The following is a 20,348-nucleotide window of genomic DNA, read 5'->3' as shown; positions in this document are numbered from 1 at the left end:
ATGTACCTAATCCAGTATTAAACCAGACTCTTACAGGTCAAATTGCTATTTTATTCTGAATATGACTAGATCAGGAAGGGAAAAGAATTAAGTTTACAAATAAAAAAAAAAATCAAAACTGTGAAGCATAGCTATATGATGATCACTAAGTGATAGAATCTAACAGGTTTTAGATTGTCAGATTTACTAGTTCTTGTTTATTCTGTAAATGTTTCATGAATTATCCACTAACTGAACTTGGTTCAAAGAATCTAGCCTGTCATAGGTTCAGTTTAAAATTAATACTTGAAATAAGATCATCTCCAGTTTCTACCAAGATTTCTCTATTTTCAAATATCATTCCTAATTCCTAGGTGACATAAAAGACTGCTCTGAAACAGCTCTGCTCTGCTCCTGCTGTACTCAGCCTTGGTGAGGCCGCAGCTGGTTCTGGGCTCCACAATTCAAGAAGGATGTGAAGAAGCTTGGGAGAGTCCAGAGGAGAGCCACACGCATGATCAAAGGGCAAGAAAATAGGCCTTATGAAAAGAGAGTGAGATCCATGGGACTCTTCAGCCTGGAAAAGTGCAGGCTCAGGGTGGGACCTGGTGGCTTCTTATAAGTATATAAGTAGTGTGCATCAGGATCTGGGAGAACATCTGGTCACCAGAGCGCGCCAAGGAAAAGCAAGGACCAATGGTCATAAACTCCTCCAAGACTGTTTTAGGCTAGACATAAGGAAAAATTTCTTTACTGTCTGAACCCCCAAGCCCTGGAATAGACTCCCTCCAGAAGTGGTGCAGGCACCTACTCTGGACTCATTCAAGAAACATTTGGATACTTATCTTGCTGGGATCCTTTGACCCCAGCTGACTTCCTGCCCCTGGGGCAGGGGGCTGGACTCGATGATCTTCAAGGTCCCTTCCAGCCTTAATGTCTATGAAATCTATGAAACACTGAGCTGTCTGAGTCTGAGGTGCTGCAAATCTTTAATGATTCAGATGGTTTTTATGCTTACAAATTAGCATCATAACAATAATATGACCATAAGTCGCACTAGAAGCTATTATTGGGGGGGCTTGGTGGTGCAAAGCATGCCCACCTGCCCCTGCCCCTTGTTCCTGCTGGCTGTTCCAGAGTCAGTGGGTGCTGGGCACAGTGCTGCATCAGTGGTGGTGCTGGAACTGCTGTTGCCTGCCCAGTTTGGGGGGGGGGGGCACCTCCCATAGCCCTGGCCTTCTGCCACCTATGAACGTGACCAAGGCTAAATCTGGTCATTTGTCTCATGAGAGGTGAGTTTCTAGAACACTCTTATTGGGTGTCAGGTAGTGTTTCGCAGGAAGCTTTGGGCTGTGTGGGGAGGGAAAGATGCTAGGACAGGGGCAGGCAATAATTTTGGGTGGAGAGCCTCTTACCAAGTTTTGGCAAGCTGTTGAGGATCATATGGGTAGCTCCGCCCCTTGACAGGTGCCCTGCCCCTGGTCACCATCTTGTGACCAGAAGACTCACCCCTTAACCCCGCCCTTTGCCACCAGAAGTCCCTCCCCTTGCCCTTGGAAATACTCCTTTCAGCAAGGGGTTTTGCTATCTCAGAACCAGAAGAATACTAAATTATATTCTAAAAATCAAACATCTACAACATTCATTAATTTGATTTCAAAAAATATTTTTGTGCTGATCCTGCCCCAGCTCTATGGTTGTCGGCAGGAAGGGAAGAGGGTGGGAGAGGGGGAGTGAGCTGCCAGCTGGGGTTTGCCCAGCTTGAGTTAGAGGCAGGGGGGGTGGGGGGTGGGGGGGGGGGGGGGGGGGGGGGGGGGGGATGTCGGTGTGTGGAAGGGTTGTGGGGGTTAGGTGTTGGGGGTGTGGGTGTGGAGTGAGGAAGCATGTGGGGGTGTGAGTGAATATGTGGAGTGTGGGTGGGTGTGGGGTTTGTGGGGAGATGTGTGGGGGGGAAGGTGGCTGGGGTGTGTGAGGCAGTGTGGAAGTGGGGTTCTGCATGTATGGCAATGCAAGGGGGGTGTGGGTGCATGTGTATGGTGGAGTGTGCATGTGGGACTTGCCCTATGGACACACACACACAAATATACACACACTCACTCTCCCTCCTACCCTCACTGCACACACACACACACACACACACACACAAACACACAATCTCTCCCTCCCTCATTGCTCTCTCTCCCCCTCTCTCATTACACACACACACATTCTCTCTCTCTCCCGGCCCTGGGCTACCGTCACGGGCCCTGTGCTCCCACGGTCCGGTGATGCAGCCAGGGGGTCATGTGGTGCTGAAGCACCTGGATGTCATGCAGGGAAGCAGTGAAAGTTGTGGCAGGCAGAGACTTTGCGGGGAGCAGGGCCAGGCTGACATTTCTGCTGGCTCCTGCCAGCTTCCCCTGGGTCCTACTGCCCCTGGCTCCTGTCATCTCACACTGAGAAGCCAAGGTGCCTCTGTCTCTATGTGTATACTCCCATCACTGCTCTGACCACAGTTCATGTAGAGACAGCCAAGATAACTCTATACCAGCTTGTTCTAATACCACTGCTAGTGGTGCTGCAGAAGCATGGAATTTAGCATAAACTGCACCTCCCCCTAAGGAGCTTGTGCTGACTCTGCTTCAAGCATTAAGCTGTTACTTGCTAGCTGAGCTAGCTGATTTAATGTTAACTTGAGTAGGTCTGCCTGTCTGCACAGTCATTGCAGCATAGCTGCACTATATATGCAGGACTGCTTGGCACAGTATCACAAGTACTGATTTTTCCCGCCAGCATTCATCACTAGTTAGTTTGCAATGGGCCTAATACCATTTAATGTTTATCAGTGGGTGCATCTACATGTGCATTTACTGTGCAGTAACTTACTGTTCAGTAAGTGGTTTTTAGGCCAGTGTCTACACATGCAGCCATTAAAGCACAGTAACGCTGTGTGTGGTCTGACTGGGACTGAAGTTAATCCCCAGTCAGCCCACACACACAGTGTTACTGCACAGCAAGGCTTCTACGGGTGCACTACTGCACAGTAACTAATTGGGCATAAATTTGATACATGTTCATTGATGTAGTTATATCATTTAGCATGCAGTCATTGTAACCATTACTTTTTACACTTTTCCTATATAAGAAAACGGTGAATGAATTTGGAGGGAAACTGAAATAAATTCAATGCACAAAAACATCATTTACATTTTTTTCTAGCAATTAAATAAGGATTCTGTAGATATGCTAGACACTCAAGAAAAAAATGAGTACATCTAAAATTATTCTGCATTCGAAACTGAGGGGTTTATTAAACAAAAGTCATGTTATTTGTAGTTAGTGAAATGAACTAATTGTTCATGGACTTGATTCACAAAGGCACAGTGCTGCAGTGCATAACACTTCAGCCCCCTACTGCTTATGAGAGTCTGTAGTTTGAAGTTAATACTGCAATGCTGAGAAAGTGGTAGAGGGTCATACCAAAGAAGTATTTAAGCACTTAACTCATATTTATTTAAATCAGTGGGAATTTAGGCATCTAAATATGAGCTGTTATGCCTCCAAATACATCTCTTTGGATCCGGCCCTAGAAGCTGAAGAATTGGATCTGCAAACCCTAGCACAGCAAGTGCAAAGCCAATTGAGCTAGCCAATAGGAAAGAAGAAGGATGTGGTGGGTCAAATATAAGAGAAGCTTGTATTTTTTATAAAGAGGAAGAATAAATGTCTTGTTACATTACAGATCTCTGACATCGTGGTTTACAGAAGCAGCACATCATGACGACAAATGCAACAAATTGCACCATGGAGCAAATAAAATTTCATTACTATATTAAACTCATTCCACTCTTTTTTCATATCCCAATTTTTATTTTTGGAGCAATATTTAATGCCCTTGCACTGTGGGTGTTCTGCTGCAAACTGGTCAAAAGGACAGAAACCAAAATCTACATGATCAATCTGGTCATCGCTGACTGTTCTCTGGTCTGTGTATTGCCTTTTTTGATATATTTCCACCAGAAGAACTGGCCCAGAGATGAAGCATGCTTAGCTGTAGAAATAATGTATATGGTAAACATGTTAATGAGCATCTATATTATCACTGCCATTACAGTTGACAGATACATTGCAATAAAGCATCCTCTGAAAGCAAAGAGTTTAAGATCCCCATTGAAGGCAGCTGTTACCTGTGGGCTTCTTTGGCTATTAGTGATAATTAGCTTGTATTTACGTCGAAGATCAGTGAATGAAAGTATATGCTTACAAAAGATTTCCACCAGACCAACAATCTTTTTACCATTTTTATTTGTCTTTGGTTTTCTCATTCCTTTAATAATCTTGAGCTCTTGTTCAATACAAATTATCAAGACTCTTAGAAAAAGGATTCACACAAATCCACATGAAAAAAAAATATTCCAGAAAAGTATCTATGTTGTTTCTGCAAATATGACTGTATTTATAGTATGTTTCTCACCCTTCTGTATTGGGGAATTTGCTAGGTTTGTGATGGAAAATGGTACAGTTAGCTGCTTTGCTATTCAGAATGTTAGGAACTTTAATTATATAGCCATGTGCATAGCAAATTCTAACTGCTGCCTGGATACCTTTTGCTATTATTTTGTAGCCAAAGAATTTCAGGAAGCTTTTTTCTTTTCCAAATCCAATTGTTCTGGGACAAATCAAACCTGTTCATCCCAAAGGCAGATAAATGTAACAGTGATGTAACAACATTGCCATGCAAAAGCTAGAAATAACAAGAGAAAAAACAACCTTTATCAGTCTTGGATACTGATAGCAATGTTTCATCTCTAATGATTTATTGTTGTTGTCGATGCAAATGAAATAGAATCAAACTTTCTTCTGTCAAACTTTTTAAAGATTTTGGACTCGGGGCCTATTTTTCAGAGATGGTGAGCACCCATAATTCAAGTCTTAAATTTACTGTCCTCTTGAATGCCATTTGAATCACAAATCACGTGACCACCACAGTTAATGAGATGGCTGAGTAGGAAGTAGTATGATGATGGTGAAGGCAAATGTCACCAGATGGTATCTATACTTCTATGTACTGGATCACCCCAAAATGAGATCAGGAAATAGCAAAGAGGTAGGCTGAGTTGGGCAAAACTCACAGGATATGGCATGATATACCCTAACCACCCACAGACATATAGTTCCTGAAGTAATATCAGACAAGTATGCTGCTGAAACATCTCAGCTTGTAACTGTTGGACAGACTAGAGGTCCTGTGCCCATGATTATCTTGCTAAGGCTTCAGCAAAACCTTGGCTCAACAAGGCCTCAGTTTCTAACAGGTCTCCCCACCCCTCTTTGCCCCTCTTCTCCTTAGTTTAATAAGGCCTCAGCTTGTAAGCAAGTTCCCTGGAAAAGACCAGGCTGGGTTGAGCTGCCAAAATATATATTGAGCAGGAAGTTTCAAGGATCTTGCAGATCACACCTCGAAGATAAGTCAAGTGACACATCTCCCAGGAAGACAGGAAGGTCTGAAGGGATATTCAGCACTAAGGGGGCAATTAATTGGTGCACATACCAAAGTATTGAAACGGGGTACATTATCATGAGCATCTCTTTAATAACTGGTGATTTGTTGTCTTATGTAATTATTGGAATCTGATTGGTTTCTATAGTTATTTGATGTATAGCTATGGTATAAAAGATATAGCTATTCTATCACACTTTGGACATATAAACTTCTATGCACATCCCTTCTGCAAACCAGTTTGATCACCTGGCTGCCAGTGATTAAAGATTTTATAATTATACTTGCTGTGTTGTTTCTTTAAGAGTATTATGTACTGTGTGCAGCAAGCCAGGGATGTAGTTAAACCATGGAGGTCTGGGGACTATCCAACCCAGCTACTTGCAACAGTAACAAGGCTCACTGACTGAGATGTTCAGTATGCTGAATTTGAGAGGATGAACAGTGTCCTCGGGGGCAGCATGTGGTAGAAGGTGGTAGATGAGAGTGAAAAACTACAGGGGTTGAACTGATGAGGAAGGACACTGGAAATGGGATTAAAAGAAACCAAGGAAAGGAATGAAACGACAGACAGTAAGGGAGCAAAAAAGGAAGAGAAAGAAAACAGGAAAGGACAACAGAAGAAGAGAGATGGCACTTGAGACTGACAAAGTCTTTTCTAGTCTAAAGGAGATTGAAGCGTCCAATTTAGATATTTACCATTAAAGAATACTTCTCAGTGGGGAAGTGTACATTAATGTATCAGTACAAGGAGGTTTAATTTAGGGCTGGGTTGTGGGTAGATCTGGCAAAAATCAATTCATAGCCTTCCTTCTGGGCTTCCCCTAGTGGCACTCTACTAGCCACCCTGAAAGCTGTTTTTATTGCCATCTGTATTAAGGATGTGCAAAATTTTGCCAGCTGTTTCGTTTCAACACTGTTTCGACCTGTTTCATGCTCGAAACAGTGAAACTGAAACGAAGCAAAGGGCTTTGAAACAGTCTCAGAATGAAATGAGGGCAGTCAAAACGTTTTAAAAATTTCGAAGCATTTTGAGTTTTGAAGCTCAAGCTGGGCTTGCCTGCAGGGAAACAGAAAGTAAGGAGAGGGAGAGGGAAGAGTGGGGAAGGGCTGCTCTCATACTGGCTGTGTAGCTGGCCAGTGACTGTGATCCTTCCCTGAGGCCCCTTCCAATCCCAGTGCTCTGGGGGAGGAATGGAAAAACAGCATAAAAGGCATCATTGTTTGAACTGGCCTGCTTTCTGCCTTGGGGTCTGACAGTTACTGAGCTACCTTCTAGAAGGTCAGGAGCGTTAGACAAAGGCTACTACTAGCATTGATTTGAATGATTTCCTATTTGCTAGCCTAGCTTAGCAAGAGGGATTCCAGAATACCTTTTTCTTTCTTCTAGACAATTTATTTTATTATTCTATTCATTGATTTATTCTTTTCAATTTTATAATTATATTGGATATAACACTACATAATTTAATTTATATAGGAAGGGAGATACATTCATATTTTATTTCTATACATTTATACCTTGCGGCATAGACTACACAACTTAGAGAATTTATAAAGGAATGCAGATACATTTATATCCTGCAGCATGGAAGACTACACACCTTACAGAATTTATATAGGAACACAGATACATTTATATATTTGTATAAAAGCAAGACACTATGAAACACACCATGAAGCATGGTGGAAAGTCAGCTGGCAAGCCTTCAGAGAGGGGCAGAAGCAGGGTAGAGGGAGAGGTGTAGGTTCCCTCCCCCCACAAACTGAGATGCAGCCTCTTTCCTACAACCAGCAGGGACGAGGCTTCCACAAATAGCAAGGAGAGGGGAGCAGTGCCAGTGCTACTGCCTGTGCCTGAGACTGCATCCCCTTCAAGAGCACCAGCCATAACCACCCCACCCCCACTGTCATGACAACTGTGCGGGCCGGGCGCAAGCCGGGCCCTTTTCCGTGCTGCACACGGGCTGTGGCCAGCAGCCTGGGCACGCGGGGTTGGAGAAGGGGGGGCACGATGAGCTGGAATTAGGCACAGATGCTTAGCGGTAGATTTAAAGATTGTTTACTTACACCAGTGATGGTCGTGGTGTAGGCTGGAAAACTTGCTTGAGTTGCGGTTACAGATGAAGACAACATGAACGGTCACGTGGAGTTTGCTAGGCTCCACGGAAACAGAGCTCCGGATGCTCTGGATGAGCGCGCCACCAAAATCGGAATCGTAGATACGTCTTATAATTTTTATCACTCGAAGATGGGAAGAGGTGGGCGATGGATCAGGTCGCCAAGCTCCTCTGGATCTCACACAGGGGACTTCCCTGCCGTGTACCCAGAGTCCCCACGAGATGGATGTGGAGTCCTCTTCGGCCTGGGCGGAAACCGCTCAAGCCTCTTATACGGCTAGCAGGCCAATCGCTAACTGCCACGTGGGAATAATTTAGAACTAGCCAATAGCGGGACACAAATTTGCATGCGGGTGGCGGGAAATCCTTTGCACCGTGCATCTCTCTTGCAACTTGAGCAATGCACCCTGCAAAGGAGATCACAAATAGGCGGGAAACTCGTCCCTGCACTGGAGCTTTCCTCTGCAGTAGAAAACTCCACCGTGCAATGAAGCTGCAACCTGGCGGGGATAATTCTGGTGCCGAAGCACACACAAAATCATACCTTTGGGTTATGACAACAACAAGCAGCAACACCAGAACCAGCATGACAGCTTCCTCCACCCCCATTTCACTTACCATGCTGAGCCTTCCAGCGGCAGAGGAAAAGCTGGATCTGGATCTGAGTACCATAGCAAGAGAAATTCTGGAAAAGGAGAGGAAATCAGCCGAGTTTGTTCTTCACACCCCTCAAGTTTCCCCTAAAGCCAGGTCTCCTTCCCCAGAAGCCACTTCAGAGGAGGCTAAGGTAGAGGTTATGGAGACAAGTGGCTCAGCTGAGTCCTCTCCTCCTGTTGCTGTGCCTTTGCTTGCTGAGGAGAGGGAAACTGCAGCATCCACACATGCACATTTTCCCCAGAAATGAATGAGTAGTGTGGTCTGGGATCATTTTGAGCTGGCAGATGATCCCACATACACTATCTGCCTGCACTGCCAAGCCAAAACCAGCCAGGGCAAGGGAACAAAACACATGAGCACCATGGGAAAGCTGATGCATTTCCACAAACACCACCCCCCTTGCCCTTGCTCCTCCTCAGCCTGGCACAAACAGAAGCATGCCCAAAAGGAATTCCCCCTCTCATTCCAAAGCCCCCAGCCCCCCAAAGCAGAGGCAGGCTACCCAGGAACAGTGGGAGAAAGGGGGACAGAAAGCGGGGCATGTTGCAAGGGCAAGCGAGATCACCCAGACCATTGGGGAGATGCTTCCTATAGATGGCCAGCCCTTCTCCTTAGTTGAGGGACCAGGGTTCAGGTGGCTCATGGCCCCAACCTACCAAGTGCCCACACACACTACCTTCAGTAGGACAGTGGTGCCCTCCCTCTATGAGGCATGCAGGGCATACTTGAAGGAGGAGCTGCACAAGGCAGGTCTGCAGGTGGCCTTCCACTTCACCTCGGACAAATGGAGCAGCCAAGGTGGAGATCACACCTACCTCTCCCTCATAGGGCACTGGTGCAACCAATTAGGCCGTCAGCGGGCTCTCCTTCAAGCCAAGGTGATGGATGAGTCCCACACGGCAACCGAGATCATGGGGGCCATGAGCCACTTGGTGCAGGGGTGGCTTGTTGGGAAGGGTGAGCTCATCCATGGGTTCATGGTCACCAACAATGGGGCCAATATGGTTAAAGCAGTCTGTGATGCCAATTTTGTTGGCATCCGCTGTCTGGCACACAAGTTGCACCTCATTGTCAGGGATGCCTTGGAGGGGGACAGAGCTGCCGGTGACAGCACCAGCACCACCAGAAAACTCATTTCCAAATGCATGAGATGGCAGGCTACTTCCACCAGAGCATCAAGGGGTGCGGGGGGCAAGATGCTGCAGGACAAACAAGCAGAGCTGAACATCATGCAGCACAAAATCATGAAGGATATGGAGACTCAATGGAACTCCACATACCTGATGCTTGAAAGGCTGGTGAAGCAACAAAAGGCCAGCCATGAAATGGTCTTGCTTGGGGAGATTGGGATCAGCGGCCCCCTTAACAGAGCTGAGTGGGATACCAGCTCCCAAATATTGGTGGTCCTCAAGCCCTTCCTCAAGGCCACTGAGACCCTCAGCACCAAATGGAGAGCTTTCAGGGGATAAATATTCCTGCCTGGGGCAAGCCGCTGTCACCAGATGTCTAAGCACTGGTGAAGTGGCTGAAGGCGGGCATCAGGAAATGGCTTGATCCCTTGCAGTCCAGTATGATCCACATGCTGGCCGCCATGTGTGACCTGAGGGTGAAGGGCAGTGTATGCAGCAGCCAAAGCCTGAATCACTGGACAGAGGTACTGGTGAAGAGAGTCAGGGAGGCAGAAGGGCAGAGGTGGGGGGATATGGAAGAGGGGAATGCACTGTCCCATGCTAGCACACCATCCACCAGCCAGTCTCCTCCTCCATCACAGGTACTGCCAATGTAGGCCAGGAGCATGGCTTCAATGTTGGGGTCCAGAGGCACCAGACCCCACCATCAGGCAGGTAGCAATTGGGCCTTAGTAGCTGCCTATCTTGCCAAGGCTGTGGAGCCACTGCTATGCGACCCATTGGCCTATTGGGCAAGCCATAGCCAGATGTGGCCAAATCTGGCCACAGTTGCCTGGAAACACCTGTCTTGTCCACTGACCAGTGTTCCAAGCGAGAGGGTGTTCAGCATTGCTGGGGATGTAGTAACACCCCATTGCACATGCTTGGATCCTGATTTGGTGGAGTAGGTGGTGTTCCTGAACATGAACCTGCCACTGCTGGAGTTTCCCAAACTCCAGGTGCAAATGGAGTAAATGCCACCCTCCTCACTCCATCCACACCTATTTCCCTTTTTCATTTTTTAAAAGTCATTTAATGCCCCATTCTCAGAGGTGGAGGGGGCACTCACTGCATCACCAGCCAGCAGGGGAAGAACATGTCCCTGCTAAGCTTCCATGCCAGGACAAACTTGGTGGTATGAGCTGGTGCTACAGAGAAGGAGGAGACCCTAGGTCCTGGGCATGACCACTAAAACTGCACTCTGCCAGGGTCAGGGAGGCCTGGTGGGACTGCTAGTGGTACAGCAGCCCCAGGAAATGCCAGGACTGAATATCCCCACAGTGAAAGGCAGGTAGGAGGTGCCATAACCTCCAGCCACCACACACACAGTCCTGGCAGGGGAAAGCCCAGACCCGTCACATTTTTTACAGGCCTGAGGATTGTTGGTTGCAGTGGAGTTGTGAGGCTCCAGGTGAGCTTAGCTTAGCTGCCCGGGATGTAAGCTTTTGGGTTGAAAAATCCTTCATCAGGCTGAGGAAGCACTTGCAGTTGCTCTGTGTGTGCTGTTCCTGGATGGAAGGAATAGTAAAGGAGCCAGAGGCTGGCATGCAATGCAGGCAAGAAAGTCAGTCAGTGAAAATGTAAATGGAGGCATCAGGGGGTGAGGGACAGGCTGGGATGGGGAGAGGGGGGGAAGGGGGATGTAGCAGCACAGGTGAAAGTGCAGAGGTGCCTGGGGAGTCAGATGTCCGGCCGGTTGCAGTGTGTCAGAATTCTAATGTCTATATTGAGTCCATGAGTTTCTGTACCTACCACCTAGGAGGCTGATGAAGTGAAGTTCATAAGCCTGGCTGTAAAAAGTGGTTTGTAAATTCCCTTTCAGGATCAGGCCTGAGAGACTGAAGAAAATGTGGGTTTTTTGTAAAAAATGTGGCCTCCACGGGTAGTTGGGTATTGTTATCTTTGATAGATTCTGGTGGGCAGTTTGTGGGGGTACTGGAGATAGTTGGCAGGTTTTGTGTTCTGAGCTGTAGGAAGTTGGCTTCAGTTCTGGTGATGAGGTTAAGTTAGCAAGGTTTGGTGCTTGTTTGAATTTACAAACTGCTTACTTCCCCTTTAAGACAAGCACGCCAGTTTTAGAGGGCTGATTTTGGAGAAAAAGTTGTATGTGGTGTGTGAGTACATACACTATTCTGATAGACTGAGATGTACAGGATGGATTTTCTGTGAACCAAATGAACTGAAAGTCTTCATCTGTAACTGGGGCAGGACATATCTAAGATCTGCTGAATAGGTTTCTTACTTTTAAAATCTGGTATCTGTAGTTGTTAGTGGATTCGTGTTGCATTTTACTCTGTCATTTGTTACTAAACATTTAAGAGGTATTTAAGTATCAATACTGTTTCTTCCCGAGTAGAAATCACTGTATTTTTAAAATGCTGTGCAATGGCATCAGGTTTTATTGATACATCTATGCACACACCTCAAGCTGTTTCACTGGTGTTTTCTTCTTTCATATCTCTCAGAACAATAAAACAAAACAAAACCAAACCTTCATCAAGAAAATGTGCAAAAGTAGAAGCACTGTCATTTTGGTTGGCTGGACCTTTGACTAAATAATTTTGATGCACAAATTTGAAGTGAAACATGCAATTTTTGCAGTCTTCAAAATGCTTGACTTTGGCACTTTCAGATTCTCTTTCAGTTGCTCTTTTGGCATACCAGCTCCAAAAATGATTGTTACTATTGCTTTCAGTTTTAGCCATGGACGTTTCCACTGTCACTGCAAGCCACTGATCCATTACATCTGTCCACAAATATAAGCTTATCTTGGAGCTTCTAGACAAATATGACCTAGCTCATTAAGGACACTTTTACACATGCTCTGGTGGTGAGGGTGTGTGTGGAGGGGTGGCGGCACTTTAATTAGAATGCCTTTGAAAGCCACTCTAATTAAAGTGCTGCTGGGTCTCTTGTATCAGCATCCCCAGGCTTAAAAATGATGAGGAGCTTGACCTCAAGCTCATTCAATGACCTTTAATTCAAGGATCCTCCCTGCCATTTTTAAGCATGATACACAAGACACAGGAGGCTGCTGGAGTGTGGCAATTACTAAGGTGCCCCAGGGAGTGACTAGGAATAACGGGTGTAAACTAATTGAGAGTGGATAGTCACCTGGCTGGGGTCATCTGACCTCGGTCCTCGGTCCTCTTTCCAGCCAGGGGCAGGGGGTCAGACATGATGATCCATTGTGGTCCCCTCCGATTCTACAATCTATGAATCTATAAATCTATGACTGGCCTATGCACAGTCCTTCAGGCCCCCACAGACCCTACTCTACATGGCCTCTGGCTTGCTGTCCCACACCAGGCCAAACTCGGCCTCTGGCTCCTCTCTGGACCACTACTCAACCCCTCATTGGGGGCCACTGCTCTGCCTGCCACAACAGGCTATATATAGTCCTGGACTGAAGAGAGATAGAATTTATCACTTGGTGCTTGGTGAAAAATGACTTCTGATCAAGAAAGTAAAACGTGTAAATAAAGCTTCATATTTGAAATCTAATATCTTTTCCAGCCATTCAGTTGTCCAAATAAGGTATCACTCCAAAACAATATCCTTGCCTCTCACAAGTGCCACATAGCCATGCAGGCCAGGTATAGACGTTATACTTTTAGCAGTATAAGGGATTGGAAACTGATTTATACCCATAACAGAACAGAAGTTTGGCACAGACCCTTGTTTAAAAATGCTGCAACCTGGTTTAAGATTTTCCTCCCTCCCTCCCCCCACAGCCACCAAAGGAAAAATGTATGTTTTGTTAGCAATAAATGTAAACTATCCCGCTTACAGAAAACCGTATAACTTACATCGATTCAGCCTTGGGCTTTCTGAACATCTGTGCCTAGCTGCAAAAGCTAGCATGGTGTATTAGAAAGAGTGCATACACTCTTTTAGAAAAAATCATCAGTATGCTCTAATATTTGCTACTCAGTCATTTCTTGATTTTTTTCTGCAAGACATATGAACTTTCTTGAATTTTTTTACATTTTAGCAATAATACTGTTAGCTATTTTGTATGTCAGTTGTGTTATTTTGATTAGTCTAATACCATAAATTCTTCTTTCTTTCCAACAGTTACACAGTCTACCCTCTGCCCAGCTTTGAATCCACATGTGGTTCTGTAGTCTATGCCCTCTGTAAACTGGAGACACTTCACTGCTCTAATTAAAAGCTTTGCACCTAGGAAGATAATATCTGCTACCAGCTTTTTCTTCCAATATTCGCTATTACTAAAACAGCATTAATACAATTATCCTTTTGAGAGACAGAAACTCTCCAAAAGCTTTTTTACATGCCACATAGTGAGACTTCTCTAACATGTGCCCTTTTATTCCTTAGCTTTTTATTGGCAATATCTGACATACATGCTTTGAACTTCTGAATCTTTTTTGTTTTATGCTCAGTGTTCCCAAGAGTTCTATTGTTGCTGACAATCATAATGCTATGATTATATTGTCTTTAGTTACCTGGTTTATTTGCTGTCTTTGACTTGATGTATCTAATTGTCTCGATTAACTGGCTGAGCTCTACGGTCACTTTGATATTATTGGTAAGTATAGTCTTTGCAAGTTAGTCTAAGCTGCAGAGATTGAACTAGCTAGCAAGCAAACAGACATTCACTTTTGACTCAGGAAATTCAGGCGCATGCTTTTAGTAGCTCAAGCCAAAAGTCACGGGGTGCAAGAGCACACCTCCCAGTCTGCCAGCTCCAAGGCTTTTCCCCGCTCCCTGCTCCAGAGGAGGGGGCATGGCCAATCCCCAGCCCAGAGCTAGCTGGAGGGTCTATCTGGCAGGGGAGGAAGCAGCACCTGCAAGGCTGGGGGCGGGGGGAGTAATGACATTGATTTAATAAAAGCTTGAACAAAAATAGTTCTTTCTCTGAAGCAAGCATGTTTTAAACAGAAGGGAACAACCCCATGGAGTCCTGTTGTCTGTGATCATGGACCTCAAATCCCAGAGGCACCTGGAAGCAGGAAGAGGAAGTTATGAGCAGGGTTTTGTCTGATTTTTAAAAATTCCCAATTTTCATGATGATTTTGTGATGAAAAGTAGCCCCAAATCCACATTTTCCCATGATTAAAATGAAACATCATTATATATGTGTGTGTGTGTGTGTGTGTGTGTGTGTGTGTGTACTTGGTGTTTCATTTAAATCACAGAAAAATGTGGATTTGGAGTTACTTTTGAAAATTGGGGATTTTTTAAAATCAGAGACAACCTGAATCCCTGGTGATGAGCAACCCTATAGAGTCCTGCTGCTGTGGGTCTGGACTGCAAATCCCAGAGACATCAGGGGCAGCAGGAAGAATAAACACACAGCCTATGCTGGGATGCTGGAGGACTCTGATTAACTTAAACCAGGAAGAGGTCTGGGACAGAATTTTTATAAACAGGTTTGACCCAAAACAATTAAGTCTAAAAATACATTCAACTAGATTTATCTTAAACCAATTTCACCTGTTTTGAAACTAGTTTTTATGCTCTGCACTTTTGTGCTTGTACATGTTTAAACAAGTTTCTGAAGACTTAAACTGATTTATGTGTAACTTCTGTTCCTGACCTGTGTCTCAGAGCTTTACATCAACATTGCGACTTACACTTTGAAGGTGCTGCTTCTCTGCTAGACAGATCACATTACAATGAATACGTGAAACATTATTAGTAAAGACAGTATAGCAAAGTAGAAGAGGGAAGGTATACCCTCATATATATATTTATATTTATATGTATGCACTATTATAAAATAAATACACTTCATTCCAAGCTAAGTTGCTTTTTGATATAAAAAGGCAGCCTCAAATCCCTATTTGTGAATTGATTTTTAGTTGAACTCTACCATTTTGAACTCTTCTGCTCTTGATCAATATTCAATAGGAATATCGTGTCATCTTTCAGCTGACAGCCTATGTCTTACTTGTTTCATTTTTATCATGTTTGTTTTGACTTTCAAATAGTTTTGAAATATAAATGTACCTTGTACCACAATTTCTTTACAGCATTAAATAATGAACACCCTCCTCAAATCTCCAAAGTGTCTAAGGTATGAAAATAAGGTATTGTGGAATAGATACCTCTTTTGATAAATATGGAAGTAGTTTGGTGTGTGTACTCACATTTCAAAATTTGAGAAGAACTGTTTGAGAACATGCTGTCTTTTCATACTACATGGTCTAAATCAGGTTTTAATTTTTAAAATATCTTCTTTTTAAGCTTTCATTGCTTGTTGAACGATCATATACATGACAAGTAATGGTGTTTTATACTTAGTTAAAAAGGGTTTTTTTGTTTTGTTTTAATGTAGCAGCTCTTGCTTTTCCCATCTGAACTTTCATCAGACCCTGTTTACCACTAACTTCACACACCTCTAGACCACATAATACCTTAATTATTATGGGGCTTTAAGGGTGCTTGAGTGTCATTATTTTACAGCCTTACTGAAGTCCCAATTTGAGAGAGTTGAGCCACTTATTTAAATTAGTTCAATGAGTTAAGTGAGTCAGTTCATTGCTCTCAGTCCCATATCAAATACATACTTTTATCCATTTCTTTTTTCAAACCAATGGGGCCTACATGGCTCTGTCAAGCTTCATAAAATTATATTGCAGAACTTTTGCTTTACTGCACTGATGGGCTTTTATTTTACCCAGTTTTATCTATACCCATCTAATTTCTGTAAGAAACCCCCCCCGATAACAACCACAGGTCTCTCATCAGAAACACAATACTGCTGTTCTAATAAGCTATTTGATTTAAAAGATTCAGAGTTCTTGAAACTATACAAAAGGTTTCCCCCAAACATCCATTATGTTTAAGACACAGGCTTTCTCAACAGAAACAGTGCTACAATTATTTTCTACTAAAAAATTATTTGCAGCCACCAACTTTATATTAAATCACACAGCATGTGTTTATTCCCTCACCATACTATCTAGTTTAAATTTTATGGATTTCTTCCTACCAGGATTTTGTAACATCTATTATACAGCATAAAAATCAACATATATCATTTACCATCAATACATACCATTAAACAAAGAAAGGAGATGTTATCTTAGCACAGGGACAGACAAAACCGTTACACTGAGTTTAAAGTTGTGCGAAGAGCTTATCGTTCATGAGGGCTGTGCGAAATTTCACTGGCTGTTTCATTTCAACACTGTTTCAACTCATTTCGAGCACAAAACAGTGAAATTGAAATGAAACAAAGGGCTTCGAAACAGCCTCAAAAAAACCAAGGGCAGTCGAAATGTTTCAAGCTTCAAAGCAGCCCACCTGAATTCCCTTCCCCAGCACTAGGATTGATCGGGCTGGGCAAAGGAACTGAGCCCAATTGCTCAGTTCTCTCCCCCAGCACTCCAATCCATTGGGCTGAGGAAGGGAACTGAGTTCCCTTCCCCAGCCAAATCCTAGTGCTGGGGAGAGGAACTCAGCTGGGCTAAGTTACCTTCCCCAGCCCAATGGATTGCAGTACTGGGGAGGGGAACTGAGCGATGGAGCTCAGTTCTCTTCCCTAGCCTGATGGATCACAGTGCCGGGGAGGAGTACTGAGTGATGGGGCTCAGTTCCCTTCCCCAGCTCAATCAGGCTAGGGAAGGAAACTGAGCCCGATCACACAGCCCCTGTACCCCTCCCAGGGCTGTGGCCCCTAATCTGCCTGCTGGATGAGAGAAACCAGGTGCTGCTGACTGGGACCAGCGGCATGCTGGTGCTGGTGCTGGTTCCAGGCGGCAGCATCCAGCTTCCCTCCCTCATCTGGCAGGCAGATCAGGGGCCCGCAACCCCAAGAGGACTGCCACAGCCCCTGCAGCCCTCCCAGGGTTGCAGACCCCCAATCTGCCTGCTGGACGAGAGAGGCTGTTTTGACTTTCCCCATTATAGACTATGGGTGGAACTCGAAACAGCGGCAAAAAAGCGTCACTGTTTTGATTAAATGAAACAGAGCAGCGGTTTTGAATCAAAACGCAAATCAAATGGCATGGTGCCGTTTCGCAGAGCCCTATTATGCACCAACTGATCCATTGTAACTCCATGTGTTTGTTCTAATCGCACATTAAGTGAAAGTTAAATTGTTGCAATAACCCTGAATGAAGCAACTACTTAGTTACTGTGATTTCTCCTCTCCAATTCTACTTCCCGCTTGGTCTCTTCCTGGGGTACTTCCTGCATATATGCACAATGTCTTCTAGCATTTCTACCCAAAAATTTGTCTTGCTTTCTTTAAGGGCCAACTGCCTGACTTCTTTCAAAACAGCAAGTTTTACCCAAGACTTCTCATTCAAGGAGAGCAGGCCTTCCAGATCATCCCCTCTAGACTGTATTCACACACAGATTCATAGAAGTTTAGGGCTGGAAGGGACCTTCGGCCTGTCATCTATGAAAGGTACTGCCATAATCATAGCATTTGTTTTTCTATGTTTGTGACTTTTGTTTAAACAAAAGATTTGCCTCTCTCTCCCTTGTATTTTCCCACCGATAGAGGTCATACCCTTGTCCCAACATGTGATGGTTTGGACTGACAAACCTACCAGCTCATTAAATTTAATAAACTAAAGTTGTCACTAGCTTCTCCCACTCTACAGCCCCCAAGTCTAGAGACATTGGTTTCTGGCCAACTAATAACCAGAGGGCTGTTTGGAAGTACAAGCTTTCCTGATTTCCCACACTGGAAACGGGGGCCTACAGCATCCTTCTTTTGGCAACAAGCTTCTTGTCACTGGGCCTCAAAATAAACTTTCTGCATTTGTTGGGCTACTCCCAGTGTCTCTTGCTAGGTCTACTGATCCTGCAAAAGTTGTAAAAGGACCACCCAGGTCTGTTGTTACCAGAGGATCTTTCTCCCATCATCTCTACTGATAGGCAAACTCCACCAGGAGCTTTTCTGCCTCAATCTCACTTTCTGGTCTGCTCACATTTCCACCACAAGGAGCCAGCAGTTTGCCTGTTTCCCTAATCTGAGGAGGGTTTACTGCCACACCCAAGTTCCCTTTCACAGATTTAGTCTTCAGCAGAGTATAGGCAAGGCATCAAAGTGAACGGAGCTCCGCTCATCCTGACTTACTGCTCTTTCCCATCATTCTCCCTACTTCACAACCTACTAGAAGATTTTGCAACCTTCCAACAACCCTCTGCAGTATCTTTCTGTCCCTTACAGGAAATACGTCCTATCTGAGTCTGCTAACTGGACAGCGATAGCTGGACCCTTAGGTCTTAAAGTGAGAGACCATCCTGGACAGCCCCATTTTAAGGTTGCTTCTCCAATGATAGCCAATATCTCGGCTCTTACCTCAGTCCCCCTCCTTATTGGCAGTATCACAGACTAAGAGTGGACCAAGGAAAAGGGAATGACCTATGCCACCCAAGATCAAAGAAATTAAATGGGGTTCTGTAACCAGCCTTACAGAAGTCATGGCTTGCACTTGTCCTTTAGGTATGTATAACCAAGGTTATAGGCTATTGGTTCCTTCATTGGTTAAATGAAGTCTTGAATGAAGACATAAGACAGTAAGTTGAACTAATCAATAAAACTCAGAGTGGGGAACCAAGAGAAATGTGACACTGGCTGCGTCTACATGAGATGCTGAATGTTCAGTCATTACTGCACAGTTATTTAGTACTTTCATACACAAGTACTAAATGACTGTGCAGTAACCGGAGTTACTGTGCAGTAGAGTCACTTAACAGCTCTTAGGTGACTCTGACTGTGGAGTAGCCCATTACTACTGTGCAGTAATGTCACATCATGCTTCATGCCATGCAATACTACTGTATAGTAGTAATGAGCTACTGCGCAGTCAGCATCTTGTGTAGATGCGGCCACTGTGGCAGAAATTTCAAACAAAACCAGATTAGACTGTATAACTATTACATTGTACAGGTCAGTCATGCCCCACTTGTTGGTAATGGACTTACTTTATAATCATGAAAAATATCCTTTACATCTCTACCTTCCAGCTATTATTATTATTGTTACTCTGGCAGGGTAAAAAGTGACCAGTTAGGAGCAAGACCCAATCAAGTCAGGTCAAATCAATCAGCTAATTTGAAACCATATCTGACAAGCAACTTAATATGGAGGAAGGTAGAAGTAAGAATGAAGGCAGCAGTAATAAGATATCATTCACATTGGCTGGCTATAAGCACATTTTGATTATTCCAAATCATTTTAGTTTTGTTTCTGCAATGCCAGTCCCAGGGATGTGATACTTTACATCTCATAATCTAGGAATCTTGACATTCATATTAAAGACTTTGGGCCTAAATGACTGCTCACTGAAATCAATGAGAACCCTTCCACTTACATTGTCAAGGCCATGTTCTTAGTGAAACTCCACTGATTTTTTTATTGGATCTCTGTCAGTTTATACCAGATATAAGATCTGGTCTTTAAAACCTGGGGGTGCAAATGTGCATATAAGTATCTCAGAGAGTTCTAATAAATATCAGGAACATTGTAGATTTTGGAGGCACTGAACTGCTAGTAGCTACTTCATGTCATTGCCTCTAAGCCCACTCTCCTAAATTAGCATTTGGTAAAATCACCATGCTTTGGCTTTTCAGTGGCACATGTTAACAGAGTTGGTAGCATCAGTCAACTTCCTAGAGAGAATGAAGAACCATCATAACTCATGGGTTTGCTAGCTGTGAGCTTCAATGCAAGATATGTACATGTAACGTAACACCTTGTAGCATTTGTACTTTAATGTAAATTACACCAGGGTTTGGAATAGACCATCTTTCAGCTAACCTAAAATAACTGCAGTGGCTGCTATTACAGGACCTCACCACTAGGTTAAAAGTGAGGTTAAAGGTGACCTCATCACTAGGTTAAAGGTGACAATGAAATAGCTCATTTCCCTTGATCAAGCACCTAAACTGGGATAACTGCAGACAGATAACACCTAGCAGTCTAAGTTAGACCAGTGTAGCGTTTTACATCTGTTG

General features: G+C 44.2%; 1 protein-coding gene across 1 annotated transcript; it reads left to right on the top strand.

Moving 5' to 3' along the window:
- The first annotated feature begins 556 nt into the window (after positions 1-556).
- On the top strand, positions 557-4,683 carry LOC112551001 (G-protein coupled receptor 35-like). The gene is made up of 2 exons (XM_025209422.1): positions 557-577; positions 3,701-4,683. The coding sequence occupies exon 2, from the start codon at positions 3,736-3,738 to the stop codon at positions 4,681-4,683; it is 948 nt and encodes a 315-aa protein (XP_025065207.1). The 5' UTR covers positions 557-577; positions 3,701-3,735.
- The last annotated feature ends 15,665 nt before the right edge of the window (positions 4,684-20,348 follow it).

This window comes from Alligator sinensis, unplaced genomic scaffold, assembly GCF_000455745.1.
Source record: "Alligator sinensis unplaced genomic scaffold, ASM45574v1 scaffold572_1, whole genome shotgun sequence".
Taxonomy (NCBI): Eukaryota; Metazoa; Chordata; order Crocodylia; family Alligatoridae; genus Alligator; species Alligator sinensis.
Note: the sequence above shows the minus strand (reverse complement) of the source record. Positions and strands in the feature narration are given on the sequence as shown.